General features: G+C 35.8%; 1 protein-coding gene across 8 annotated transcripts; it reads left to right on the top strand.

Moving 5' to 3' along the window:
- Positions 1 to 516: 516 nt before the first annotated feature.
- On the top strand, positions 517 to 24963 carry LOC113732580 (protein unc-13 homolog). Of its 8 annotated transcripts, XM_072075962.1 has the most exons (28): positions 517 to 800; positions 1237 to 1412; positions 1506 to 1570; positions 1692 to 2034; positions 4737 to 4803; positions 4886 to 5039; positions 6812 to 6979; positions 7180 to 7290; positions 7955 to 8164; positions 8982 to 9083; positions 9531 to 9761; positions 10944 to 11018; positions 11143 to 11223; positions 11852 to 12037; positions 12132 to 12287; positions 14741 to 14833; positions 16103 to 16174; positions 17131 to 17248; positions 19767 to 19945; positions 21616 to 21697; positions 21887 to 21991; positions 22069 to 22175; positions 22319 to 22351; positions 22985 to 23062; positions 23138 to 23233; positions 23422 to 23517; positions 24330 to 24388; positions 24510 to 24671. In XM_072075962.1, the coding sequence occupies exons 1-27, from the start codon at positions 793 to 795 to the stop codon at positions 24354 to 24356; spliced, it is 3219 nt and encodes a 1072-aa protein (XP_071932063.1). In that variant the 5' UTR covers positions 517 to 792; the 3' UTR covers positions 24357 to 24388; positions 24510 to 24671. The 8 variants fall into 8 exon arrangements, with proteins under 8 accessions (XP_071932063.1, XP_071932061.1, XP_027114261.1 ...); XM_072075960.1 differs by lacking the exon at positions 24330 to 24388 and having other exon boundaries at positions 22985 to 23042; positions 23124 to 23233; positions 24510 to 24826; XM_027258460.2 differs by lacking the exon at positions 24330 to 24388 and having other exon boundaries at positions 24510 to 24826.
- Positions 24964 to 25647: the final 684 nt, after the last annotated feature.

Below are 25647 nucleotides of genomic sequence, written 5' to 3'. Positions count from 1 at the left end.
GCGGGTTGGGTTTGGATCTGAAATTTTCAATATCCAACCTATATATCCGACGGGTTTTGATCTTAGAGTTTCAGAACCGGATCGATAGGTCTGGATCTAAAAGGTCCATATTTAAATATTCCAAAATTAAATCCAAAACCAATCACAAATCCAATCTCCAACTTAAAGAAATCAAATTACAAAACTAAATAACAAATAACTCACAATAGTCAATTCAAAATTAACCATAAATCAATTTACAAAGCCATTACTAAATTGTTAATTGAGTAAAAGAATGTATTTAAAAATATTTATATTTTATAATTATTAATATATTGGTCGGATGCGGGTCGAATACGGGTAGGAATCTTATATTCCGTATCTAACCCATTTTTGTTAGAGTAAATAGGTCCGAATTTGAGTTCGAGTATCGAAATTATTTTTCAATTCAAAGTCAAAAAATTTTTATCTAATTCAGGTGGAGTCCGAATCCGAACCCGACCCGTTGACACTTCTGCCAGTCCCACTCGCAGAAGTAGACAGGAAAATAATAAAATAAAGTAAAGAAATCGCAAGAAGCGAAAAGAAATGTGAAAATCCCATTCACAACTTAAATCCAATTAATTCAGCTCAAAATTCACAGCCAAAAAAAAAAAAACCCAGTTTCTCTTCCTCACTTCGAGAAATTTCACTCCAATCCTAGTCAAATCTGCTGTTTCTTCATCGCCGGGCGGTTAATCAAAATCGAAAGCAAAGCAAAAGTGAAGTTACTGGTGCAGCAGTTCTCTTCAGCTCGACCAATTCAATTTTGAGATGGAAGAGTACGTAAAGCCGGCGTAATTCATTTGTTTATGTGCTTTAATGGCGGTGATTAATGTAAAATAATAGTAAGATTTGCTTCGACTGTTGTGATGAGGAGACAATGCAGCTGAACTTCTATTGCACTGGTTTTCTTTACTTGTGTATTGCATTATTGAGCTATTAAATTCCTCTCATTATCATTATTACTACTGTTAATATTATTGGTGTTATTGGTAATGTTGCTGATTAGTTGGAAGGAAGTTTTGATGTTTTAATTAAACAGAGAAACAGATTATTGTTTCTCTTGAGAATGTGGTATGAGTTGTTTAAGATTTATGGATGTATCTGGCAAAATTTTGGTGTTAAATTATGGTGAGGGATAGAACTTAGGTTTAATGAGTGATCCATTATGAGAAAGTTGACTTTTGATCGCTATTTTTGTTGAAATCTGAGTAGGGAGGGTGTGGTTGGAGTTCTGCAGCGATATAGGCGGGACAGGAGAGTGCTGCTGAGTTTCATTTTATCTGGTAGCTTAATCAAGAAGGTGGTAATGCCCCCAGGAGCAGTTTCGCTGGATGATGTGGATCTGGATCAAGTCAGTGTTGACCATATTTTGAATTGTGCCAAGAAAGGTCCTGAAATGTTTAATTAGTATTCTTAAAAATATTGTTCCCTGATTTTCATTGGGAGGACTGGAATTAAGCAAGCTGTTTAAATTAATGCAGGAGAAATGCTTGACCTCTCAGAAGCTATTAGAGTGTATCATGACAGTACTTTGTTCCCAAATATGGTAAAGCTTGAAATTTTAAACTCTTCATACTCTTTTTGGAGTGTTTTTCATTTTGATTTGAGCTGCTTACGGTTGTAGCCTAATATGGAGTTCTATATTTATTGTTTTTTCTTTGAGTAAGAATAAAGCAGGTCCTGCCGATGAATTCTTTTTGGTTACGGATCCTATTTCTTCAGGTTCACCTCCAAGAAGGGAACCTCCTCTTCTCCACAGTATTATGCCATCCCCCATTTTGCCAAGTCTAGCAACTCCAAAGACTCTTGATTCTGCAGAAGATGAAAATTTGTTAAATCTATCAAAGTCCCAGTCTCTTAACTCCACACAAGTTCAAGAGTTGACTATCGATGACATTGATGATTTTGATGATGATGAAGATTTGGAAGAAGTTGATAGTCAGCGATACTCTAGACGAGTTCTGAATGATGCTGCTGATCTGGAGCTTGGATTGCCTTCATTTGCCACAGGTTAATGATTTATGAATGTTCTTGAAAACTTGTCAGTATAGTTTAGTCAATACTTGTCTTCAGCTGAAGTTGGTTAGTGCTGATTGAACACAAAATTAAAGTGCATGGTGGAGAGATGAAAGTACAAGAATCCGCCAAGAGCTTTGTGCCTATTGATGTTAAATAAACAAATATCTCGTCTGTTCATGGTAGCCAATGCTGCATATTTTACTTTTAAAAAATCAATTTTGATATCTGCATTTCTCCCCGTGTTAAAAGATGTTTGGTATTGTCTTAATCAGTCTCTGCAGTGCTAAATTAAAAGCAGCATCTTTTTAGTTGAAAGAGTTTTTTGATATTGGTGGTTTTGGCTGTTTTCTAAATGGTTGGTTTAGAACTGAAGCTTGATAAATGTTAGTTTAGTTGTTCTCTTGTGCAGCTATTAAGCTGGAAGGGATGTTTTTGACTGAAAGCGTTTTCAAAACTACATAAGATATATCTGTTTTCCGCTTGATATATTACCTGGGACTTTAAAAAGTCTGGCGCTATGCGATTTGGAGGTTAAATGTTACTAAAGTTTGCACCTTTGAGTTTTGAGCATGGTAGGAACAAAATTTATAACATTCCTGCAAAACTTTTTAGAAGGAATTTGTTCTGTGTAGTTGTGTTCATAACTGTGAAAAATAAATTATTGCTGTGGCTTTATTTGGATTGTTCAAAGTGATCACCGCTGCTGTCTTAAATTATCTGAATCATTCAACTTTTATCTATTTCAACAAATGAAGTTGCCTGGCACAAGGTCTCAATTTGAGTTTCCGTGTAATTGTCATGTTGGGTATGAATTTGAAGAGTGCAGTATCAGTGATTTTTTTCTGGTCAATATGCAAAAAGAGGAATGGCAGAAGTTTTGCTTTCCGAACCTGTTCTCAAAATAGACTCGAATAATGTTGATTATACTGTTAAAAGTGCCGACCTGTTTGCACCGTATGTTGTTTGAGAGGAAAGTATGGTAATCATTTTATTTGATTCAATCATATTCAGGGGATGGTGGATCTGTGATAAGTACAGTTCTTTAGCTAAGGAAAAGAACAAATTTGTGATGGATAATTTAAATAGTTTTATTGTACGGCTGGTGTAGGAGTAGCTTTATCATGCCACAGACAACAACGAAAACTACTTGCTGTGGGGATAGTGCCAAATTCAGGGCCAAAAGGTGGGATGATGGGAAAAGGAGCCCCTGGAGGGGTGTGTTAATTGGGAAGAAGGTATTAGGTTGAAACTATTGTTAAACTGGGGCTTCTAGTAAGTACTTAGATGGGACATCTTTGGCCTTTATATGGAGTTTGGTGCTTTCTGGTTGTGTTTTTCTTGGAAATGATTGCTAAATGGAGCTGCTTACTGAGATTAATGGGAGTGCACATCTTTGGTTTTTTTATGTTGTTTGGTGGCTTGTGGTTGGGCTTTTAATAGGAAAAAGATTAAGCTTCGTAGGTGAGGAAGTGAGGTAATGTTTTAGAAATTCTGCCATGTCCTTCCCTTTTCTTCTTCTTTAGAAATTCCTCTGAGGTTTTCTTAGGAATATGTCAATTACTCCCAAAGGATCAGCAAATCAAGGAAGATATGCACTGCGAGCTAATTCCTCAATAGTACCTAGCTTGTACTATGGGCTTGTTTTAGGTTTGATGGATGAGAGAAAGGACAGAAGAGACTGGACCAATATTATCTTAGCCGTATTACTGTCTTTAGGATCAGTTTGTTGTGATAAGTGCTTTTGACAAATTGATAGAAACTTGATTCCCTTGACCTGGTCTTGAATTGCTAGAGCACTTTGTAATGTATGGATTCCAAGACATAGATAAGTGTAAATTAGAAGCATATGACTGTTGACATGAAATGCATTTTGGAATACTTTTGAAGTCTAAATAACCACATTATATGGCAGCATATGCTATATCCGATTCATTGCCATTCAATTGCAAAACTAAGTCATAACCCTAATCTTAAAAAAGTATTTGGGTTTGTTAGCTGTTGGTTGTGCTATTTCAAAACTGATTATCAGAAAATAATTATTGAAAAGTCTTGCAAAAATGAAAACCCCTTTTTGTTTTAGATGCTTTGAAAAGCTCAAAGCCATTTCCAAAAGCATTTCTAGGCCACTTTGCAGAATCAGCTTATATCAGCTTAAAATTTGCCAAATATGCTAAAAGCAGAAACTAAAACCAAAAGAAACACACCCTGGATGGATATGATGTTATATGCTATCTTATACTTAGAAAATTTGCATAAGATCCTTGTCCATGTAAAATCATGAAAGTGTCTAATGAAGAACTGGAGCTTTTCAAAATCAATCGGCAATAAGTCGAGTGGTCCAAGATACATGTTAACGAATCTATAATTCCTTGGGAAGCTGACGGGGGATTTTGTCCATTGTTCCTTGACCAGGTCCCTTCTCTTGTGCCTTGTGCATCAAAGTCGTTAGAAGTCATAATTCATGTCTCCTTGTATAATATGATTAAGTTTTACGGGCCAAAAAACCCTCATGTTGTAAACAATTGAGGATTTAAGTATTGTGCTGTTGACAAAAGTGATTCAGATATGGGGGATTTAGTATCAGAATTGTGAAGAACTTGCTTTTGGTCACTTTTATGCTGTTAAACAAGAAATAAAAAAAAATTGGCTATGATTGCTGCTGTCAATATAAACTGCTTTGCAATGCTTTTCAGGTATTATGGATGATGATCTTCGTGAAACTGCATATGAGATTCTCTTGGCTTCTGCTGGAGCTTCAGGGTACTTTGTTTCCAGTAATTCAATTTGATGTGATAGTTATGTTTGATGGGTTGGCTTCATATGTGGAACATTTATTGAACAGGGGCCTCATTGTTCCTGTCAAAGAAAAAAAGAAAGATAAAAAATCAAGATTGATGAGGAAGTTGGGACGCAGTAAGGGTGAACATGTTGCGACACAAAATCAGCAGACATCTGGTTTAGTTAGTCTTTTGGAGACAATGCGTGTCCAAATGGAGGTAAAGATTAACTGCTTCACTCAAACATCTTGTGAACTTTTGAGGCTTACTTTCACCCTGTTGGATAAGTACATTCCCCATCCATAAATGTAGCTGTTGTTTGGGCATTTCAATATTACTGAGCATTCTTTGTATTAGCCATCTTCTGATATGAAAGAAGCCGGATAAAAGAATGTGTAAAAATCTCCTGTTCTTGCTAAAAGTTACTCATTAAAGTACCTAATAATTCTGTAATTGTGATAATGTTGAGTTGCTCCTGTGAAAGAAGTTTGGTTAGACAGCTACAAAGAACACAGACTTATAGTTGGCACTTCCTAGATAAATAATGTGTAATGAAGTCATATATTGTGTTAAAGACTGATCAAAGAGCTAACACTTCTCATCTATTATTCCCCCTTGGGAATTTTAGAAGCTGCTTAATTGAACAGTGCATGTATGAGTGCTGTTGACATCAAAAGCTTTGCCTTTATAGTTAATGGGATGATGTTTATCAAAGATCCATAATGTGTTTTCATAGTCTAAAAATTAAACAAAAGGCAGTGCAACCCCTATCGATGTCTGGTTTACTCTTAAACAGTTTAAATCTCTTTGTATTGCTTTGATTAAATGGTTCAATATTCTCATTTTCTTTAGTCCTCTTAGAGAAAGTCTTCAATTTTTGAAATGATTGTTTGGAAAGGTCTTCAATTTGTAAAATTGTTGTGTTTTAGTGCCTAATTCTTCATCTAGGCAAATATGTCATTATCTGCTTCACATAGTTCCTGTCCTTTGTGGACATATAGTGCACATGATTACGCCTCTCTTTGCATTCGGAAGTCGAAATCTCAATTGCGATGTTGAACATGTTTGCAAGGGGCTCCTGTAAAATAAAAAGTTTGTTGAAATTTGTGTTTGATTTGACCTACAAGTGTATACGCTCAGTATGGTTGGAGTAAGCACTTGCAAACATTTGGAAAAGGTGGACTTATAAGTACTGAATAGCTAAAAAGTCTTGAATCTGGGAACAAAGTTGGGGAAGTTAGAATGACCAGTTATTTGTTGTCATCAAAGTTTCTGTTAGTATGCTGTTTCATCAGTCTCGCTACATTAAGATACTAAGATATGCCCATGCAATGTAAAGATTGACGTCTAGGAATATAGTCTAGTTCAAGCATGCTCTAGAAGACAATCTAGTTGTTCCATAGGCTTCAGCTTTTTATTTTTGTGATGGAGGTGGGTTTACAAGATTAAGCTTTGCACTTGGTGATCAAAGTAAGTAGTTTTCATTAGATTATTCTCAAACTCCTCACTTGATGTTTAATCTTTGTTTCGCTTGATGGGTGGTGAGGGCCCATATTGATCTCAAACATGTTATGCAGGAGAAGCTGAAAATATGGGGCTTGCAATCAACTGTTGTTAAATCTCTTTTTATATGTGAAATTGCTATGGAATACAAGTTCGTTAACCACCTAAAACGTCATTGATGTGGTATATTTATGTCAGCTTTTGAAATTCTACATCTTGTTTCTAGTCGAACAAATGTTGTTAGGAATATATCTTTCTTGGCTATCTTAGAACTTCGTTGCTGCAAAATATCGAACCAATTTTTAAAGATTCAAGCTTTGTCTTCTAATCAAGCAAATACTATTCAAAAGTTATGTTTGTGACTCAAACTGCATAACAATCATATTAACATTACTTTCTGTGTGGCCATCTGTATCAGAGGCAACTTTCATGAGATTTCTGCTATTTCAGATGTTTTCTTTTTTTATCCATTTTCATGACATTTACAGATTACTGAGGCAATGGATGTTAGAACAAGAATTGGCCTTCTGAATGCAATGGTGGGAAAAGTTGGGAAAAGAATGGATGCTCTTTTGATTCCACTGGAATTGCTGTGTTGTATATCACGTACAGAGTTTTCTGACAAGAAGTCATATATCAAATGGCAAAAAAGACAAGTAATCTCTCTCTCTCCCTCTCTCTCTCTCTCCCTATCTCGCTCCCCCTCTCTCTCTCACGCATCCTGTCTAATTCTGGATATAGCTCAATTACATGTGCAGAGATCCAGTTCAAATCAGTTTATTTAGTTGGCGCAAGTTGTGATGTTCAAATTATTTAACATCAAGATTTTGTTATTTTCAATTTTGTGTCAGTTCAGCTAAATGTGATGGAGGAAGGCCTTATCAATCATCCTGCTGTAGGATTTGGAGAATCTGGCCGAAAAGCAAGTGAGTTAAGGGTGCTGTTGGCAAAGATTGAGGAATCTGAGGTACGCATTTAGTGTTCAATGGCAGAAAAATTTTACTCTATTTTGTTTGTTTGTTTGTTTTGGTTACTCTCTTTTGTCATGAGAAAAGTTGTTATTGAGTGGGCTTTATACTTAGTTCTATTTTAAACATTCTTTTGCTACTACTAATGGTACCTGCATCCGCTTAAGTTAGTTTCTTAAACAAAACAAGACCATTCTTTATGTTCCCATTTTCAAAACTTGAATGCTCCACGTGTGCAATAGTTGTCTGACCTTCTGTCTAAAGATTAGTTTCTTGATCATCAAGTATTAGTCCACCTAAATATTGGATATGTTGGTTAGCCATTACCATGAGGTCTTGTATCTTCAACATCAAATGTCTTCTTATTAAAACTCTTCATATGATCCATTTATGACTCATCAACTTCCCTCAGCCTAACCCCAAGAGTTATAGCTTTCAGGTTATCTGCATGCAGAGGGAAAGTCTTTTCTTCATGCTACCTGCTTACATTCAACTGTGAAAGTAGAACCCTGTTTTTAAATTAAAGGCGATTTCCATCCAATTCTTTGAAAAACACAAGTAGTTGTCTGTCTATACTTGTAGCTAGCTACATGAATAAATTAACATAATGAATCACCGGCGTATGCCTCAGTATTCAACTCTAGTGTATTTCCTTTGTATCAGATGCTTACACCCTCTGCTGGTGAGCTTCAGCGGACAGAATGTTTAAGATGTCTGAGAGATGTTGCTACTCCCCTTGCAGAGAGGCCTGCTCGAGGTGACTTAACTGGTGAAATATGCCATTGGGCAGATGGTTATCACTTAAATGTTAGATTATATGAAAAACTGCTTCTCAGCGTATTTGACATTCTTGACGAAGGAAAACTTACAGAGGTAAATGGATTCTTTAAAAGCCAGAAACTGTACAATTTTCGACGTCTCCTTTTCAGTCATATATACTTCTTACATTAGCTGAACTTATGTTCCTATATCTAGTTATAATTGATTTGTGGAAATTTAGGTTATGGTGACGATGCAGTCAACAAGCAGCTCCAGGATATATAAAATTAAAATTTTTTTTTCCCTCTTTAAAGCTTCAACTATGCATCTCTTGAAGATAAGCAGCCTAATTAGGAGCAAAAATGCAAAATGTTTTTGTTTAGGTTCATTGTAGTTTCATTTTCTTGAGATTTAGTACTTTATAAAATTTCAGGTTTCAAGGAGTATTTTAGTCTGTTACTTGTTTGCAGGAAATTTGCAGCAATTGTGTCTTTGAGTCTTTTTTAGTTGCTTATTACATCAGGAAACTAATTGGAGTAGGTAGCAGTTAAGGGAAATTTAAAAACTAGTTTGCTTTTCTATTTATAACGAGAAATGGAAGTTCCACATCTTTAGGAACGTTTACAGCTTTTTGATATTTATACGTTATTGTAGGCAGAGACAATGATGGTACAGAATGAATTATTTGTTTATTAGTTTTTTCGTTCTTCTTCCTCAAAATCCAAAACCCCATCTTACCCTTTTTGTCCTACTGTTCATGGGTATCGTTTACAGCCCTAAAATAGTCCCAAGACTCTCTCATTCTTCTGCTAGCGCTAGTAGGCTAGATCACACCTTTCTTGTCCTACATTAGGTGGATGCAAGTTGCTTATCTGTAGTTTCCTAGAATGACTTTGAAGATTAATTTGATTATGCATTATCTTGTCTTCAGGAAGTGGAAGAAATCTTGGAGCTTTTGAAGTCCACTTGGCGAATTCTGGGAATCACAGAAACCATCCATTATACTTGCTATGCATGGGTGTTGTTTCGTCAGGTTTTTAAACTAAGCATTCTTTCCTTAGTGCAAGGCCTTGAATAGTCATTTGCATCTTGGCAAATGGTTAACCACTAATTTTTTGTCCATCAAATTGTTGATCATGCATAAGATGGATTTAGCTCTTTCTTTCCTGTTTTGCTAGTGAAGTACAAAAGCAGTTGTTGGGCCGTTGTCATCTATGAGCTTTCACAATGCAAGTTATTTTGCAAATCATTTAATGCATGATAAAAACAGGATTATATTGTTGAATATATCATTAACTTCTTATGACAAGTTTGTAGGAATTCCTTTTTCTTTTTGTTAATCATTTCCGCTTTTGTACATCAGTGCTTTTTATTACCCTTGATTGATTGGTCCTGACACCCTCCTGAAAAGATGTTGCTTAGTAACTTGTAAAAGTGTTTTGTTTCCATAATGTCTAAAACACCTCATTGTGCATTACAGTTTGTTCTCACGGGCGAGCGAGGGTTGTTGCAACATTCTATTGAACAATTGAAGAAAATCCCTTTGAAGGAGCAGCGAGGATCACAGGAGAGGTTGCACTTGAAAAGTTTGCTTGGAAGAGTTGAAAGCGAGAATGGAGTTCAAGAGATGACATTTTTACAATCTTTCTTACTACCAATCCAGAAATGGACTGATAAGCATCTCGGAGATTACCATCATCATTATACTGAGGTGTGCTAATAAATCATTTGATCCTTCACATCATTCTTTTTCTTTTTTGTTTGTGTAACCAATGTGCCTATTCATCTATTCATATTGTCAAAAAAGTTCTAAATGACAAGTTGGCATAAACGATTAATCTTTATTTTATATTTTTTCTTCTCTATGTTTTTGCAGAAGCTTCAGGGTCTGGAACATTTGCTAGTATACAGTTTTCTTTTAATGACTGTACACCTTCAAAGTAGGTTTAAAATAATTTGATAGATGCAAAAAGCAGTAAAGCAGCATGCCTCTTTTAATTGCAGAAGAGAGGGGGTGGGGGAGAAGGCTTTTGATGGGATTTAGAAGATCTGGTTCTAAGTGAAATTGAAGCAAGTATCATGCCTCATTTATGGCATATACTGGTTGAAAAGTTAATCTATAATTTCTTTTGATGATTAATTTTAGTTGTATCTCTTTCATATTTAAGAATACAATGACAAATTGGATTTCAGATTTAATACCAGCTGTCAGGAACGTGATAAGAAAAATTTGATAGTTCTGATATCTTTGTTTCATCAGCAATTATCAACATTATGTTTGTATGCTTTGTGATAGTTGTTGCTTGAGCAGGTGCTTTTACTGTGTGAAGCATTAGCAACTAAACAATTCTTCTGGGTTTTCTGACTGGTTCTTAAAATGTGGTTGGTCTTTTAATCCAATTTTGGAATTTCATTTAGGACTATAAAAAAAACATGAGACTCGCTACCTTCTTCCATACTGTAGAAAGAAAAGAGGAAAATAATATATCAAGAGCAGACAAGTTGTTTTCGGAGTATTAGTTACCACCTATTGAAGCTGAAGCACTGATTGACCATTTTTATTTTCTATTCAGAAAAACATTTAACGTTCAACGTAAACAAAGTGTGATCATTGTCAATTTGAAATGATTTACATTCAATGGAGAAAAAGTGACAGCTTTTTAGGACTAAATTCTCTATCTCCTATCTTAACTCTTTATTCCAGGTCTGATGCATGTATTGACATTTCTCGTTAATCTTATTCAATCACAATTAGACTTTTAGACTGTTTGTTCTTGTTGTATTTAATTTCTAATCTTCTTTTTGGAAAAGTGCTTTTCTTTCTCTATGCATTTTCAGATGCTCTTATTTTCACTGCTGAAAAAAAAACTTGCATTTGTATTCTACCTTTTAGGCCACAGCAATGATGGAGAGTGTATTAGTTGCAGCAATGGTTGTTCGAAGACTTCTTTGTGAAGAACCTGAAATGGTATTTGTCCACGATGTTTCTCGAAGATTGAGTTCAAAATTAATCAGCTGAAGAACAGTTTTATGTTGCAAATACAACCTGTTGGATCTAGAAGCACTTGACAATTTTTTGGCACTTCCTGCAGGCAATGTACACTGGACCTGTCGCAGATACCGAGCAGATAGAATCATATGTTTTGTCATCCATTAAAAGTGCATATGTGAGGGTGAGTTGTTCAATTTTCAGCTGAAATATGTCTGGTTTCTTCAGTCGGGGTTGTTTTCTTTATTTCCTTTCTTTTTTGGGAGATGGGATTAATGGGTGGGTTTTGGCCATCCTAAAGTTAAGGACCCTGGTCGTTTGTATGGTTCCCTTCTGTATCCTGTTTGAGGCCACAATGGGATGATAGGTTAAAGCAGAAAATCAGTTAGGCTAGTACTAGGATGTTGCTTCAGATTGCTTGAAAGAAGGGAACACACTGGCCGACTTCCGAACAAGGAAGTTATTACACCTGAAAGTCTAAAGAATGGAAATTTATGGAAATCATTGCTTTGCACGTTCTACATTTGTCGATAAGTGAAAATTGGAGGCATGTTTAAAGAGAAAATAGAGGCATGTTTCAAGAGAAATTTATGAATTTAAGAGATGCCAATACCCATTGGTGTTTCACCAGCGTAGTGTTTCACTCTTTCATTTTTTGGTTTCAACACTTGATGAGTGATCAAACAGCCTTTGAGTCAGGTTTATTTGCACATCACTTTTATATGACAGTCTGGCTTTGTTTGGAATCAGAATGCCCTCTAATTGGCTAGTACCAAAACAAAAAAAAATTGTCAACGTCACTTTTTATGCAGATAATTAAGGATGTTGAGACGATGTCTGATGTAACACACGAGCATCCGTTGGCATCACTTGCAGAGCAAACAAAGAAACTTTTGAAAAAAGATGCAACTATGTATATGCCTATCCTATCTCAGAGGCACCCAAATGCAACTGCTGTTTCTGCCTCTCTCATTCACAAGCTTTTTGGAATCAAATTGGTAAGCTGATGCATAGTTAGTATATGAATGTTCTATGGTAGCATATATCTTTATGCATCTGGAACCACAGAGGCTTAACAATTACTTTCTTCAGAAACCATTTCTCGATAGTGTTGAACATCTCACTGAAGATACTGTAGCTGTATTTCCTGCTGCTAATAGCCTTGAGCAGTATGTAATAGAAGTCATCATGTCTAACTGCAACGAAGAAACTGGAGAAATGTATTGCAAGAAACTAAATTTATACGAGGTAAGTATGTTTTTTCAGCGAAGTAGTAGTAGAATTCTTCTGGTTTGATTAGTATTTTGGTGTTTTACTATCTGATAGGATTTTGTTTCCATACTAAAAGAACTCAAGATGTAGTCTTGAGCTAAAAGCCAAAACCTTTAAGTGGACAAGTTTGATTACTGTTGCTCTTAAGTTCTCATTTCTGAAGTTTTGAAAGGCAGCTTCATAGAGTTGTAGTACTTTTTCAGGGTTTAAATACTCGCAATTAGTAGCTCAGCCTTTGAATGCTTGGTATGAGGCAGAGGTACCTTTTCTTTTGTGGTGTGAGGGTGGGAGGGCACTAGTCATGGATTTTCACTTTTCAAACTTAATATATTGTTGCCTGTAGAATTGGAAATTTCTCGTTATATATTTGTAAAATGTAAGCTATGTTCCGAAAATTTTATTCACTAAATGCCCCCCCCTCCCACCCAGCCCAAAAAAAATAAAACACCCACATTCCCAAACGCAGCCCCAAATTCCTCCAAAAAAAAAAACAAACAAGAAGAAGAAAGAGTATATCTTTACAAGTCATGCCCTTCAACCTTGCGCACTAAAGTGGACAAGCTTTCCTATCCTAGCAAACAGTTGGGAAACAAGGGGGCCAATTACTTTTTGGACAAAGCCCTTTCATATTCAGTATATTCCTACCACATTCGATCTAAACGGGAGTCCCACTGCAGTAAAGATTTCATCTGGATAAGATAATTCATAGTGCTATTTAAATATGAAGTGGATAACCAAATACTCCTTTAATCACAATTCCAGAAATATGTAATTCTATTGTTGGAGGCACTTGCTACTAGGTAAAGCAACTGAAGATTGCTTTAATTGAACAAATTAAACCCTTTGCTGACTTCATATTATTAAAAGCATCAATTCCACTTAAAGTTTAAGTACATCATTCAAAAATCTTCTTGTTTTATATTAAAAATTAGAAACACCCTCTTACCTTCATAATTAAAAAGAAAAATGAAAATTAATTGATAAAGGACACATGCATTCATTGTGCACTGAAGTAGCAATGCTTGTTCTCTAAAACATTCTTCTCCCTCTGTTCCATTTCATTAGCTATGGTTTTTATTTTGGTGATGTACCAAATTATTTGTCATGGTCTGAAAAGGAAATAAAGAAGGACCAGCTTTCCCCTGTTACCTTTTGTACCTTTTCTTAAAAGAGCACTGATGTCATGTTTTATTAATACTCTAACAAAGCTTTCTAAAATTTAAAAGTCAAAAGCAAAAATTTTTAAAATGAGCATTAGAATCAAATTCCAACATTTAATACTCTAATAGTTAAAAAATTCAGAAGAAACTAATAAAGTTTGAATATAAATCTAGGTGCTATCATGGAAAGAGTGTATTGCTAGTTGGTCAAGCATCAAATGTCTTGAACTGTGTACAAAGTTGACCGTGACAAATAAGACAAGATGGAGAGAGTAACAATAACCTTTTGAGATCTGAACAAAAAATTGTAAAGTCTGAGTATGTAATTCAGAGTCACGTGACTTGTCTAGTTGTCCAAAATTTTGGTAATATATGCTGATAAACATAATTCTATTTGGATAGCATCTCAGGCAACTCAAGGACTTTGATGCTTCTGTTTGGTTGGCTCTTTGTTTTGCTATTGGTATGCAAAAACTGTAGGTCAGATGATATGATTTCAGATGAGTGATTGCTGTAAATCACACAAATGCTCTCTGTTGAATGCAATGGGCAATTTAGAAAATGATGTCCACATCTATTGTAGTTAAATGTTGGAATTTAGACTAAGGAATTCAGATGAGTCGGGAGATTGCTGTTTCCTGGTACAGGTTCCTGAGTACTCTGTGTGTTGCTATTGTTGTTTTCCATTCACATTGTTACTTTCTATAAAAATATGGTATTCTGTATAAAAAATAAGTGTTCTATGTTGTGAAAGAGCTTGTATTGCAGCCTTTTCGTTTTCATCAAAACTATGCAGTAGGGTTTTCCAAACAATTGCTTTTGTGAATAAGGATAGCTAGTATGTAGTTAATGCCTATGTGCATGTCATGAACTGATGCTGAATTTGCTGCTAATGACTTGTCAGTATTCGAGGCATGATTTGATAGTCAACTGTGTAATATGATCTTCGGCTTATAGCATCATCTGTTCCTAATCAATTGTGCTTGACTACTTAGTCAAAAAAATTGGCTACTTCAGTTTTTAATTGCATACCGTATTTGCACAATTTTTTGAGCATATCCAGACATCAGTACATATAAAGGGAAAAAATGTACTTGTGGCCTTTTCTGTTCCCATTTGATGTTTATTCTGTGTTCTTAATGGTTGCTTGAAAGAATGTTGCTTCTGATGCTTTCCCATATGAGCAAACTTCTTTTCCATATTGTGGTTATTGATCTTCTGCAGTCTTGTCTTTTGACTGTTTGATATGGTTTCCTTTACTCTGTCCAGATCAAGACTATATCTGGGACACTGGTGCTGAGATGGGTGAATTCGCAACTTGGGAGAATTTTAAGTTGGGTTGAGCGTGCTATTGAACAAGAGGTGATCCATTTATAGTCTGTCTCCTTTTCTAAAAGATGCATTTGTTGGATTCATGCTGTCTACTTCATGTTTAGTCATAACTTGTAAGCTGGTAACGGGACAAAGTGTGATGTTTAAGCCAAATGTTTGGCTTTATCAAGTGTTGGTAGTTGATTTTGAAAAACTGTGGTTCTGGCTGATGCTTCTCCTTGGCCAGGGAAAAAATGGTGTTAATTTATGTCAATAAGGGCAATTAACATAGAGATGCAGATTTCCATTCTTGAAACTTTTATTGACATATGTCATGTGGGAGTTGTTATTTAGGTGCATTTTTATCAGTGTTACTAAACATATGATCAGCCCCTACCCCCATGTAAGGTTGGGAGTCCTCGCATTAACTTAAAAAAAAAGCCTAAAATTTTTTTTTCATCACCGAAAAGAGAAGATTCTTTCCTTTTCCTTTTTGTTGAAAGTTAAGGAAATAAGGAAATATTGGATTCAAGAGATAATGGTAATTTGTTTTGGATTCATGAGGTAATAGTAATTTGTTCTTCTATCTTTTTTTGGGCAAAGTTGGCAATAGAAAATCTTTGGTGAGAACTTTCTTTCCATATCTCAAGATTATGAGCGAAAAGCTTTGTAAGTGATCTGGAGGGAGTAGAGGAAAAGATCACAATTTGGTGTCTGAAGAGGGATTGGTGACAAGGAGGGAGGGGGACTCTGGAGGCTGTGATTTGGTCTAGCAGGGTACTTGGGAGGGGGAAGTTGGAGCTTGGAATGGGGTGGAAGAGAGGCTTTGACAAACTCGAGGGGAAGGTGGTTAGGGAGAAATAGCTGGACGTCTGGAGAGGTGCGATCAGAGGGGAGGGACTAGGTAGTCATAATGATCCTATTGGTTTGTATACATGCATACAGAAGGAAAATACAAAGTTCGTGAGAAAAAATTGGAGCAGGGATTTCATTGGGGATTAATTTCAATACTTGTGAAACAATCCCCCAATTAACAAACAATTTCATTCAATGCTTTAAGATGTTTGTCACTAAAATTTGGGGAAGGGATCTCATTGAAGACATTAAAATCAATGCTCAAGCAACAATCCCCTATTTATTTTGTTTTTCTTGGTTTTGTTCATAATGGTTCTTAAGCATTGACAGGGAAACCAAAGATAAATGTATCAAATACTCCCCTAAAGATTTGCTTTTGTTTATGAACTGTTTATTTCTGTTAGCCGCTTTCTTTTCCTGAAGTTTCTACTTTGTGTGGAGTAATTTTCTTTAAGTTTTCTGCAGAGATGGGTCCCTGTGTCACCTCAACAAAGGCATGGAAGTTCAATTGTTGAAGTCTACAGAATTGTGGAAGAGGTTCCCTCTTGTCATCCTTTATTTATGTAGATAGTCTCCTCTTGTCTACTCCTCCATTACCAATATGGAGCACTTTCCTGTTATTAGCTGGATTTTGTAGTTTGATATGATAAGAAATTGAGAACGGATACTATTGAGTTGTACTTGCCAGGCACAGAATGGACAACAGGGGATATGCTTTTTTCTTTCAATGTTAGGTTATACAAACCCTTTAACACGTTGACAAATTTACATTTATACACATCCTTTTTCCAGCATCAAGATAGCTGCAAGGCTCCTTCGCCGTTTTTCTTTGAGATCACTGCAATTTACAGTTTCCCGAGAGAATAGAAGCTTTAATTGGCTTCTGGTAAACAAAATGGCTTCATTTTGGCACTGCAGTTTAAGTTTGATTTTCCACAGTTTTTACTTTTCTTCATGGGTACTATACACGCAAGAAACACAAAGGCCTGATAATTTACGAATGAACAACAAAAGCACAAATGAAAAGCAACAAGGCCTGCAATAATCTACTCTTCAAATGATTAGAAAATTTTTATCTGTAGCAATTGCAAGTATAAAAAAGAAATTAGAAACAGCTGAAATTTGTTTAGTACACTGCATGAAATGAGTCATTGCCCAAACATAAAGCAAATTGCTAACTAGACTTGCTTTTCCATTGGAATAATAGATACAATTACTGTTTTCTTTGTCAAGACAAAGGTAGCCACTCTAGGCTCACAGTCTTAAACTTCTTTCAGCAATGTGCCTTGTTTAACCACAACTCTGATTGCTGTGCCTCATTGAACAAAAGTATGTGGTCATTTTAAGGCCCATAGAGCAGTAGAATTTGAAGATTTCAGCTATCTCAGACTTTCTCTCCCATTAGTCATTTAATATGCTTTACTACATACATCTATGGTTATATCCTAACAGATCAGATACTGAAAACCAATTACTTTCTTCTTGTATTGCAGACAGTTGATCAATTTTTTGCTCTTAAAGTCCCAATGAGGTCTAGTGAACTAAGCAGCCTCCTTCGTGGCATTGACAATGCATTTCAAGTGTATGCAAGGAGTGTGGTGAATCAACTAGGTATAATCCAACACATTGAAGTGGATGTACATATTTAAAGAGAATGTTTTGCACAGTTGTGCAGATTTTTTTGTCCTAATTCTTTCTTCCACAAATTGCAAATTTTAAATTGTTAAACATTTCTAGTTTTACAATAGCCTTAGGTATGAAAATCTATCCCTAATTCAGTAGCACCCAATACCACCCTAGTTACTGTTCCCTCTTTCTTCTCCAGGGTTTGGGTACCTCTAGAATCATACCTAATCTACATCAGTGCTGCTAATTATGACCTCACCACTGTTGGACACCCACCACTAGTTAGTTTCTTCTGCTGTTGCTGCTGTTGAAAGACAAAATGTCCCACATTGGTTTCCAAGGGTTTTCGGCTAAATTATTAAGATCCTAGGCAACTTCAGTCATCACCAATTGGTTTTGAGATGGATACCCAAGTTCTTTGTTACGGTTAGGGGTGGGCAAAAAACCCGCCGATTCGAAAACCCGATGAACCAGATCCAATCCGAAAAATAGGATATCCGATCCGATTTTTCTTAACGGGGCAGATGCGGGTCAAGTACCCGCAAAAAATGGATACGGATACGGATCAGGAAAATAAAAATCCGCAGGTACTCAACCTGCAGGGTATATTATATAAATATTAAAAAATTAGGGCTCATTATTGGCACACAGCCTCGTATTCTAATCCCATATGATCCGCCTCTCCTCATCTTGTCTAAAAAAAGCAAATATTCTTGGTGAAACCCCAATCAAATGAACAAAACAAAGAAAAATTTGTGAAACTCTATCATAAAAATTGTTTATCCCTTCGTCCTTTTTCATTTTTATTCTACCTCATTCGATCTTTCCTGCAAATTTTTCATCAATTCAATCAAAGATTTGTGTTTGGAGCTCCAATTTTCTATTAACTAGATAATTAAAACATTTGTGTCTTTCATTTATTTATTTATTTTATTGCAATTATGTCTCTTAAATTTGTCTCCTTTATTTTAGTGCAAGAAATTTATTTTTCTTTTTCATCACCTTTAATGCCATAAGGTCTATTCCAAAGATGTAGGCAAGTTGGGGAAAAATTTTCAAGATTATTTTGGTTATACTTTCTCCAAAAATTATTAGCTCTGTTCAATTCTTTTTCGAACTTGATTCCACAATTGACTCATTTGGGATACAGTCTTGTAGCATAACATCCTTAAGGAAGTTGGGAAAGTTGCCAAATACTTATTATCCTTGCGTTTGTTATGTTGTAGAAGGATGAAATGTGTGAGAATGGTGATGTACTCAAAATTATCATGAAACTTCATTTTGTCTATTAGATATTATAATTCTAATATGTACTAAATTTATGAGATCGGTTTGATTATTGGATGAAATGTGTGAGAATGGTGATGTATGGATTTTGATTACAATATCTTTACCAATATTAAGTGGAAAGCAATTTTTTTATTGGAAAATAGTTTTTTTTTTAGGGGCGGGTACCCTATGATTCGCCCCTTTTTTTCGGGTTCCCGAAGACATTAGGAGCGGGTTAGGGTTGCAAAATGACTGATCCGATATATCAGGGTCGCATCAGCCAAATCATGTTAGCGACGGGTACCCGACTCGTGCCCACCCCTAGTTATGGTATTTGAGGTAGGCTTTGAGGGATTTATTCATCAACCCTCTTATAGTTCAGCATGTCTCGATTCTTTCTTACAGGCCTAGAGGAGTTCTAGAGCTTCAATCACCCATACCCTCAAGCCCTATGTTGTCAACAATGTTTAATGAGCCCGCTTCAAATTTCAATGGCTGTGGCCAGTTCAAAGTCAAGTGTGAGAGAGGCTGTAAAGGGACAATATGCCTCACAATGGTTTCACAACGATTTCCAGCTAAATTAATTAGATCCTGGGCCGCTCCTTTTGTTGCCAATTGGCTTTAGTCGGAAGTTGAACTTTTTGATAGCTGCCAATTGGATCTTATATCAAAAAATGCATTGATTTTTGCCACCTAGACTGTAGTTGAAAGTTATTTCGTAACTACCTAAATTCAAGTTTCTCCTTTGTTGACATTTGTGACTATAACATTTGCAATACATTAGCGTCATAAGATAAGAGTTTTTGTTTTCAATATTAGATAACAATGTAGTGTCAAGAAGCTACTAAAACTATCTTGGCTTTTAAGTTATGATCGATTTCAGCAGACCAGGATGCCCTTTGTCCAATTGTTTACGCTGAAGATTATGGATTTGCATGTGCACAGAAGGATGGATTAAAAAAAGCCTCTGTAGTTGTCTCCAGCTGAATTGTTTGGGGATGAATTTACAGAAGATTTCCGGGCTATGACTTCCAATCACCCTTATTTCTGTTCATTGAACTGAAGCAAAATGATCTTTAAGCATGTTGCAATATTTTATCCATTTTTGCTCTGATTATTAAGCTTCTGAATTTAATGTTATATTATCCATACAATTCTTAAGACCAATTTTGTTATTCTTGTCTGTGTTTATATCTTTGCCATCATGGTTATTGTTACTATCTTGCCCTTGCAGCCAAGAAAGAAGATGTTATTCCTCCTGTGCCGATTCTTACACGTTACTCTAAAGAAGGTGGAATTAAGGCACTAGTAAAAAAGGAACTGAGGGATCCAAGGCAACCTGATGTGAAAAGGTCGACTGATTATAGTGCTTTGACAACACCAACGCTTTGTGTTCAGTTGAATACACTTTACGTGAGTTCCAGGAACACCTCTTCTTCTACCCTTGTTTTCCACTTTGTCATGTTCTTTGTTATCTTCTGGGATAAAACCTGCTGCAGTTTTTAATGGCCTACAAGACTCACATTTGGCTTATAATCTACACCCTGTCCTAAAAATTTTGTAATAGTCTATTTGTATCCTTCACCTTGATTATCAACTGCTATTACATTGTAATGTATATCTTTCCCTACATTGTACAGTAATTTATTGTTTCCTAGTAAAATTCCTCCAAGCAATCAATCCTTGGTTCTGCATGTTCTTGCTCTTGCTTCATATATTGAGTCTAATCCAAACCATGAATTGGTCTTGTTGCTTTGTGGAAATTTACATTAAAAGATAAATTTTGAATCTAGATCTTCTTTTCAAAAAATAAAAATTAAAAATTAAAAAGGAGTTTGCTTTGCAGAAAAGCCTAGAGATCTCCCGAAGTAAAATTTTTATACTCCTCGAAAACGATTCAAATTTACAATAATAATGGAAATAAGTGACAACTTGCGACATTGTCAAGAGGTTATAAGTCTCATCCCAAGGAGGTCTTGATATTGTTGTGAAGGGCAGCCAAGGTTGAGGTCCTTAGAGTACAAGGGTCAAATAGTTTGTGACATCATTTGAGTATGTCAAGATATTTTATACCGGAGTTCCCAGCCCAAAAGGTCTTAATCCAGTGATTTAAAGCTGCCAATTTTGAGGTTCAGGGAGTAAAAGGTCCTCGATTCAATTCTGACTAGAACTTCAGATTGTTCCATTTAATGATATGTGGCATGTTAGTCTAACTACATATCAGTTTTTGTCCAATTATTTGCAGAAAATTTTGTCCAATTATTTTCAAGTTTTGGTAAGCCATGGAACCAAGTAAAAGACAAGAAAACTCAGATCCCTTATTCCAAGACAGCCACATGCCATGTATCCATACTGGGGATTCCTTGCTAAGCAATTGCTCTCAACAGTTTTACCTGATTGCTCATGAGCAACAAACTTCTAAAATTAACCCCATCTCTCCTCATATATAGTCTACAAATTGTTATGAATTTGGTAATGTGACTCGATCAATACATTCTTGGTTTATAAGATGACAGGTAGCATCAATTTCAGTAACTTCATCAATACATCTTTGTCATTGAATGGGGGAAATTGATATGGGTGCAGTACGTTATTGAAACTCTTAACGGCACTGTTATTTAGTCCCCAATTAGTAGAGTTTAGTGTACGTCGGTAAAGCTTGTGAAATAAAAAACAATCTCTGCTAATTAAGTTCAACTTTTTTGTTTGGTTGTTTGGAAACAAACAAAAAAAAAAAAGGAAAAAATTGAGATTGGTAAACTTGCCAAGATGTCAACCTCAGATGAAGTAAAGCCATATGTTCAGAGCTGCGAGTTGTGTACATTTATGTCCTGATAAGATGCTTAGGCTTGCCACTGTTAAGACTTCAGAAAGCACCTGGTAAATACCTTTTGTAGATGATTTTTCATGAAGATCCAATCTAGCATGAGGAAACTGCTACCCAATTGGACATTTATTCCAAGTTTGTTTTCTGCTATTGCCTGTGCTGCTCTTATGCTTGTCCTATTAATTCTGATTTTGTTTTCCCTTACTCTCCAATAATCCTAATCAGTTACAGTATCTGATTTTTTCACTGTCCATAGTATGCAATTAGCCAACTGAATAAGTTGGAAGATAGCATTTGGGAGAGATGGACAAGGAAAAACTACCATGATAAGTCAATAAGTGAGTATTTCTTATTAGACTTCTCTTCGTACTTTTAATCAGTGGTATTATCAGATGACAGAATTGTTAGGTTTATTAAACAACCTTTCTGGCTTACAGACCTTGTTTATTCTGCAATTGCTACAAATGCATACTGCTGCTTCTGTTTTTCTTTTGCAATTTATGCTTATGTTTGGTTTGGCATGGTAGGGAGACCTACAGAAGAAAATTTAAGAAGTTCCACACGGAAAGAGACTTTTGATGGCAGTAGAAAAGATATAAATGCTGCTATTAACCGAGTTTGTGAGTTCACTGGTGAGCATCTTGGTGCTTTTGGTTATGACCCACACTTTGTAGACTGTAGTCTTATTTGTTGTTTCCTATTTTTGCAGGAACTAAAATAATTTTTTGGGACCTCAGAGAGTCTTTTATTGACAATCTTTATAAGCCAACTGTTTCTCAGTGTAGGTTTGAAACATTGATTGATCAACTGGATTTGGTATGCCCTTGTCTCTCTTGTGCTATTTCCTATTGATATGTAGGATCAGCAGATGAAAAGAAAATGGAAAAGGACCAATGAATGTTTGGCCATATGAGCTATTTGAAGAATTTGACCATCTCTCTGTGTCTCCTTTGATATAGCAATGGATTTTGCAAATTACCTTTCATCTCTTTGTGAGTCCTTCAATAGAACCCTTTTCCCATATAGCTTAGACTATTAAAAGAATGGCCATTTCATTGTGAATCCAACTTATCTTTTGTTGTGCCTAAACCAATAGTGTATGAACTGCAAAATATAGCTAGTCTAAAGGAACTTTTGAAAATCAGGCTAATTCCCGTCTTGATTGCTGAACTCGTGTTTAGTTGCCAGACTAAGTCATTCTAGTGTACGTAGTCTGTCTACTTGTGGTATTTGGACTGCAATGGAGTGATTTTTCTAGGCATACCCTGTTTTATGTAGAAATTTCTTGAGATATATGGATCTGTTCTCAACTTGGCCTGATATGTCTTTTAATTTCCCCACATGCAATGATATTCAAAACTATTCAAAGCCTTGTTTTATTATCTTGTCCTACTTCCAGTTGTATGGTGAAGCATGAATCTAAACATCTTTTTGTTGATAATTGCTGTCTGTCGTGACAATTTCTGCTCAGCCTTCAAACTTCAGTAATTTTTGACCTTCTCTGCACAGTAGAATGAAGTTTGTCATATTTGCAAGAAAATGTGTACGTAGTAGTACTTGTTTGTCATTAATAGATAATATAATTATGTCAAACATATGTGAATACATCTACTTTCCATCTGCAGGTACTCAATCAACTTTGTGATAAAATTGTGGAGCAACTCCGAGATCGTGTTGTAACAGGTCTCCTCCAAGCCTCACTGGTATGTGCTAAATCCTTTCACTTTCATCTTTAAATGCTGAAATTTTCTAATTTATTTTAAGTTTCCTTGCATCAGGATGGCTTACTCCGCGTCATTTTGGATGGAGGCCCATCACGCATTTTTACTCTTGCTGATGCTAAGTTATTGGAGGAAGATGTAGAGGTCTTAAAGGTGATAAAGGAAAATTTTGATTCAAATGGAGGAGAAGTTGTCTTTGGCTAATAAAAAAATGGACATATATGCGTTCACTTGTATTACAACATTTTCACTGTTTCAAGGATAGATAGGTGGAACATTTAATTGAGAAAAATAAGCAATTTTGGCTGCCTATTCTCCAACTGAGCTTATTTATCTTGTAGGAGTTTTTCATCTCTGGTGGAGATGGGCTTCCTCGTGGAGGAGTTGAAAATCAAGTAGCTGGCGTACGGCAGGTGATAAAGTTGCTTGGTTATGAGGTTAGCTCTAGCAGGACCTTGTGTAGTAAAGAATGCTGCTAAAATCCATTCAATTTTGTCAGTCATAATAAAGAATTATCTGATGTCTCCGTAATTAATCATAAAGCTTGTTGTGAAGTCAATGCACTAAGAGTAGGAAAAAGTAGCTACAAATTCATAAGATGAAATTTGATTTCCGTGTTGGTCAATTTTTATCAGTTTTCTATTTTTCCTGCGATTTGGAATTTTGCAAGATTCTTGGACTTCAAAGTACTATAGATAATATTGCTAATGGAAGTTCCTTGAATTGTCTATCATCTTCCAATACTTTAGCTATGTACCTTCTCAAAGATCATAAAATAAGAGACTTTTAGCACAAGAAATTTAACTTTTCAGTGTGTAAATTTCAAACAACTTTTCATTCATGCTGTCTGGGAACCAAGGTTTTGTGGGAATCCAAAATCACATAATCCATGGAGTTTCATAATGCGGAAGAATGGGTGTCACTTGATTCCTTGTTTTATGCTCTAGTGCATAATCTTTTCTTTATGTATCTCATTGAAATTCTTTTACAAGATATGTTGGGTTTTACAATAACAATCAGACATAAGATCCAGAGATTCTTTTTCCCTTAGTTAGTAGGAGACAGTTGCGTTCAATTGTTTGGACTAATAAGAAATTTAGGTCCTTTGATTGTCTAAAGACTGGAAGTTGGAATCTTGTGAAAAGAATATACCATTGCAAGGTCGACATGAATAATTCAACTACTTCGCTATGCTGTATGGTGTAAAAATAAAGTTTCCTTTTCTTAATGAAACTTATTCCTTTTCAAGGTTATTAGTGTTGAGTTCAAAAAATGAACTACAAGTGCTGTCTGCTCAAGCCAAATGTGGTTAAGTTCCCTCACCCAAAAAAAAAAAAAAAGGAAAAGTCAAGTTAGGCTATTTTATCAACTTCTTGCTGATTCTCCTTGTCTAATAGAATTCTGTGTTCATCATTTTCATGAATTGCAGACGCGGGAGTTGATCGAGGACTTAAAATCTGCAAGTGAATTAGAGCTGCAGGGTGGCAGGAGCAAATTGGGTGCAGATACGAAAACCCTCCTGAGGATTTTGTGTCATAGGGGTGATTCAGAAGCTTCTCAGTTCCTCAAGAAACATTACAAGATACCGAAATCTGCCACTTAGACAGATGCTATTTTTCTCAAAAATTTCAAGTGGAGTTAATAATTCTTTTTGTACCTTGTAGGCTTTGCTAAGAACTGTAGTATATCTAATTGTTCTACAGTATTAAATATTCTACCCCACAATCGCTCTTTCCTTCTGGCACCCTAGCTTCAACTCGTTTATTTAGTTGTTTAGTTGTTTTTTCTCTGCAGTTGTACTGTAGAAGAGTTCATGTAAAAGCGTAATGGGTATTTGTCTTAATCTATGTTTCAGCAACAAGACATGGTGATGTCTTGTACAATCCTATGACCCCCATTTTCTCTTTCCCTATTGCCCGTTATTAGGAATGCTTCATAAGCTTTCGAACTGTTCTGCATTTTAACTGTCAGCTGTCGTCAGCAGTACCAGGATCTTTACGTGTAATGCATGTGCTCTTGAAAAAATTTGTGATGGTTCTTCAATTGTCTAACGTTGATGCGGATGCTAAGTGAAATTTTTGTGTATTTTAATTTCGAGGACAGTCAACGAGGGTGGTCCTTGGAAATTGACTTAGATGGGAGGACCAATGACCTAAGGCATTACAGAGTCATGATCGAGTAACATTTTCTTAGCTGGCTGGTCGGGAAAGATCAAGTCAATTTGATCTCCATCCCAGTTCAAGCTCAAGGTACAAAGGCGAGTGGAATGTGAAACATTAATCTTTTCTATTGACATCATATCTATCCGTGGATCTTTGACTTTCGATGGTTTAGCTTTAGATTGTTTAGTGTCGGCCTTTTAAATGTTATCTTCACATGTATGAATGCAACAGTTTTTTCTTTTTTGTTTAATTAGTGTAAGTAGAAGGTTTTGAATTTGAAAACTCTTTTTTACACTTCTCCCTTCTCGTACCTAGGGGTGGTAATGGGCAGGGTTGGTGCGGGGGAAGGATCCCCCACCCCCATCCCGTCGTCATCGTCAAATAACTCCTCCTGTCCCCCGCTCA

The sequence above is a fragment of the Coffea arabica genome, chromosome 2c (assembly GCF_036785885.1).
Source record: "Coffea arabica cultivar ET-39 chromosome 2c, Coffea Arabica ET-39 HiFi, whole genome shotgun sequence".
Taxonomy (NCBI): domain Eukaryota; kingdom Viridiplantae; phylum Streptophyta; class Magnoliopsida; order Gentianales; family Rubiaceae; genus Coffea; species Coffea arabica.
Note: the sequence above shows the minus strand (reverse complement) of the source record. Positions and strands in the feature narration are given on the sequence as shown.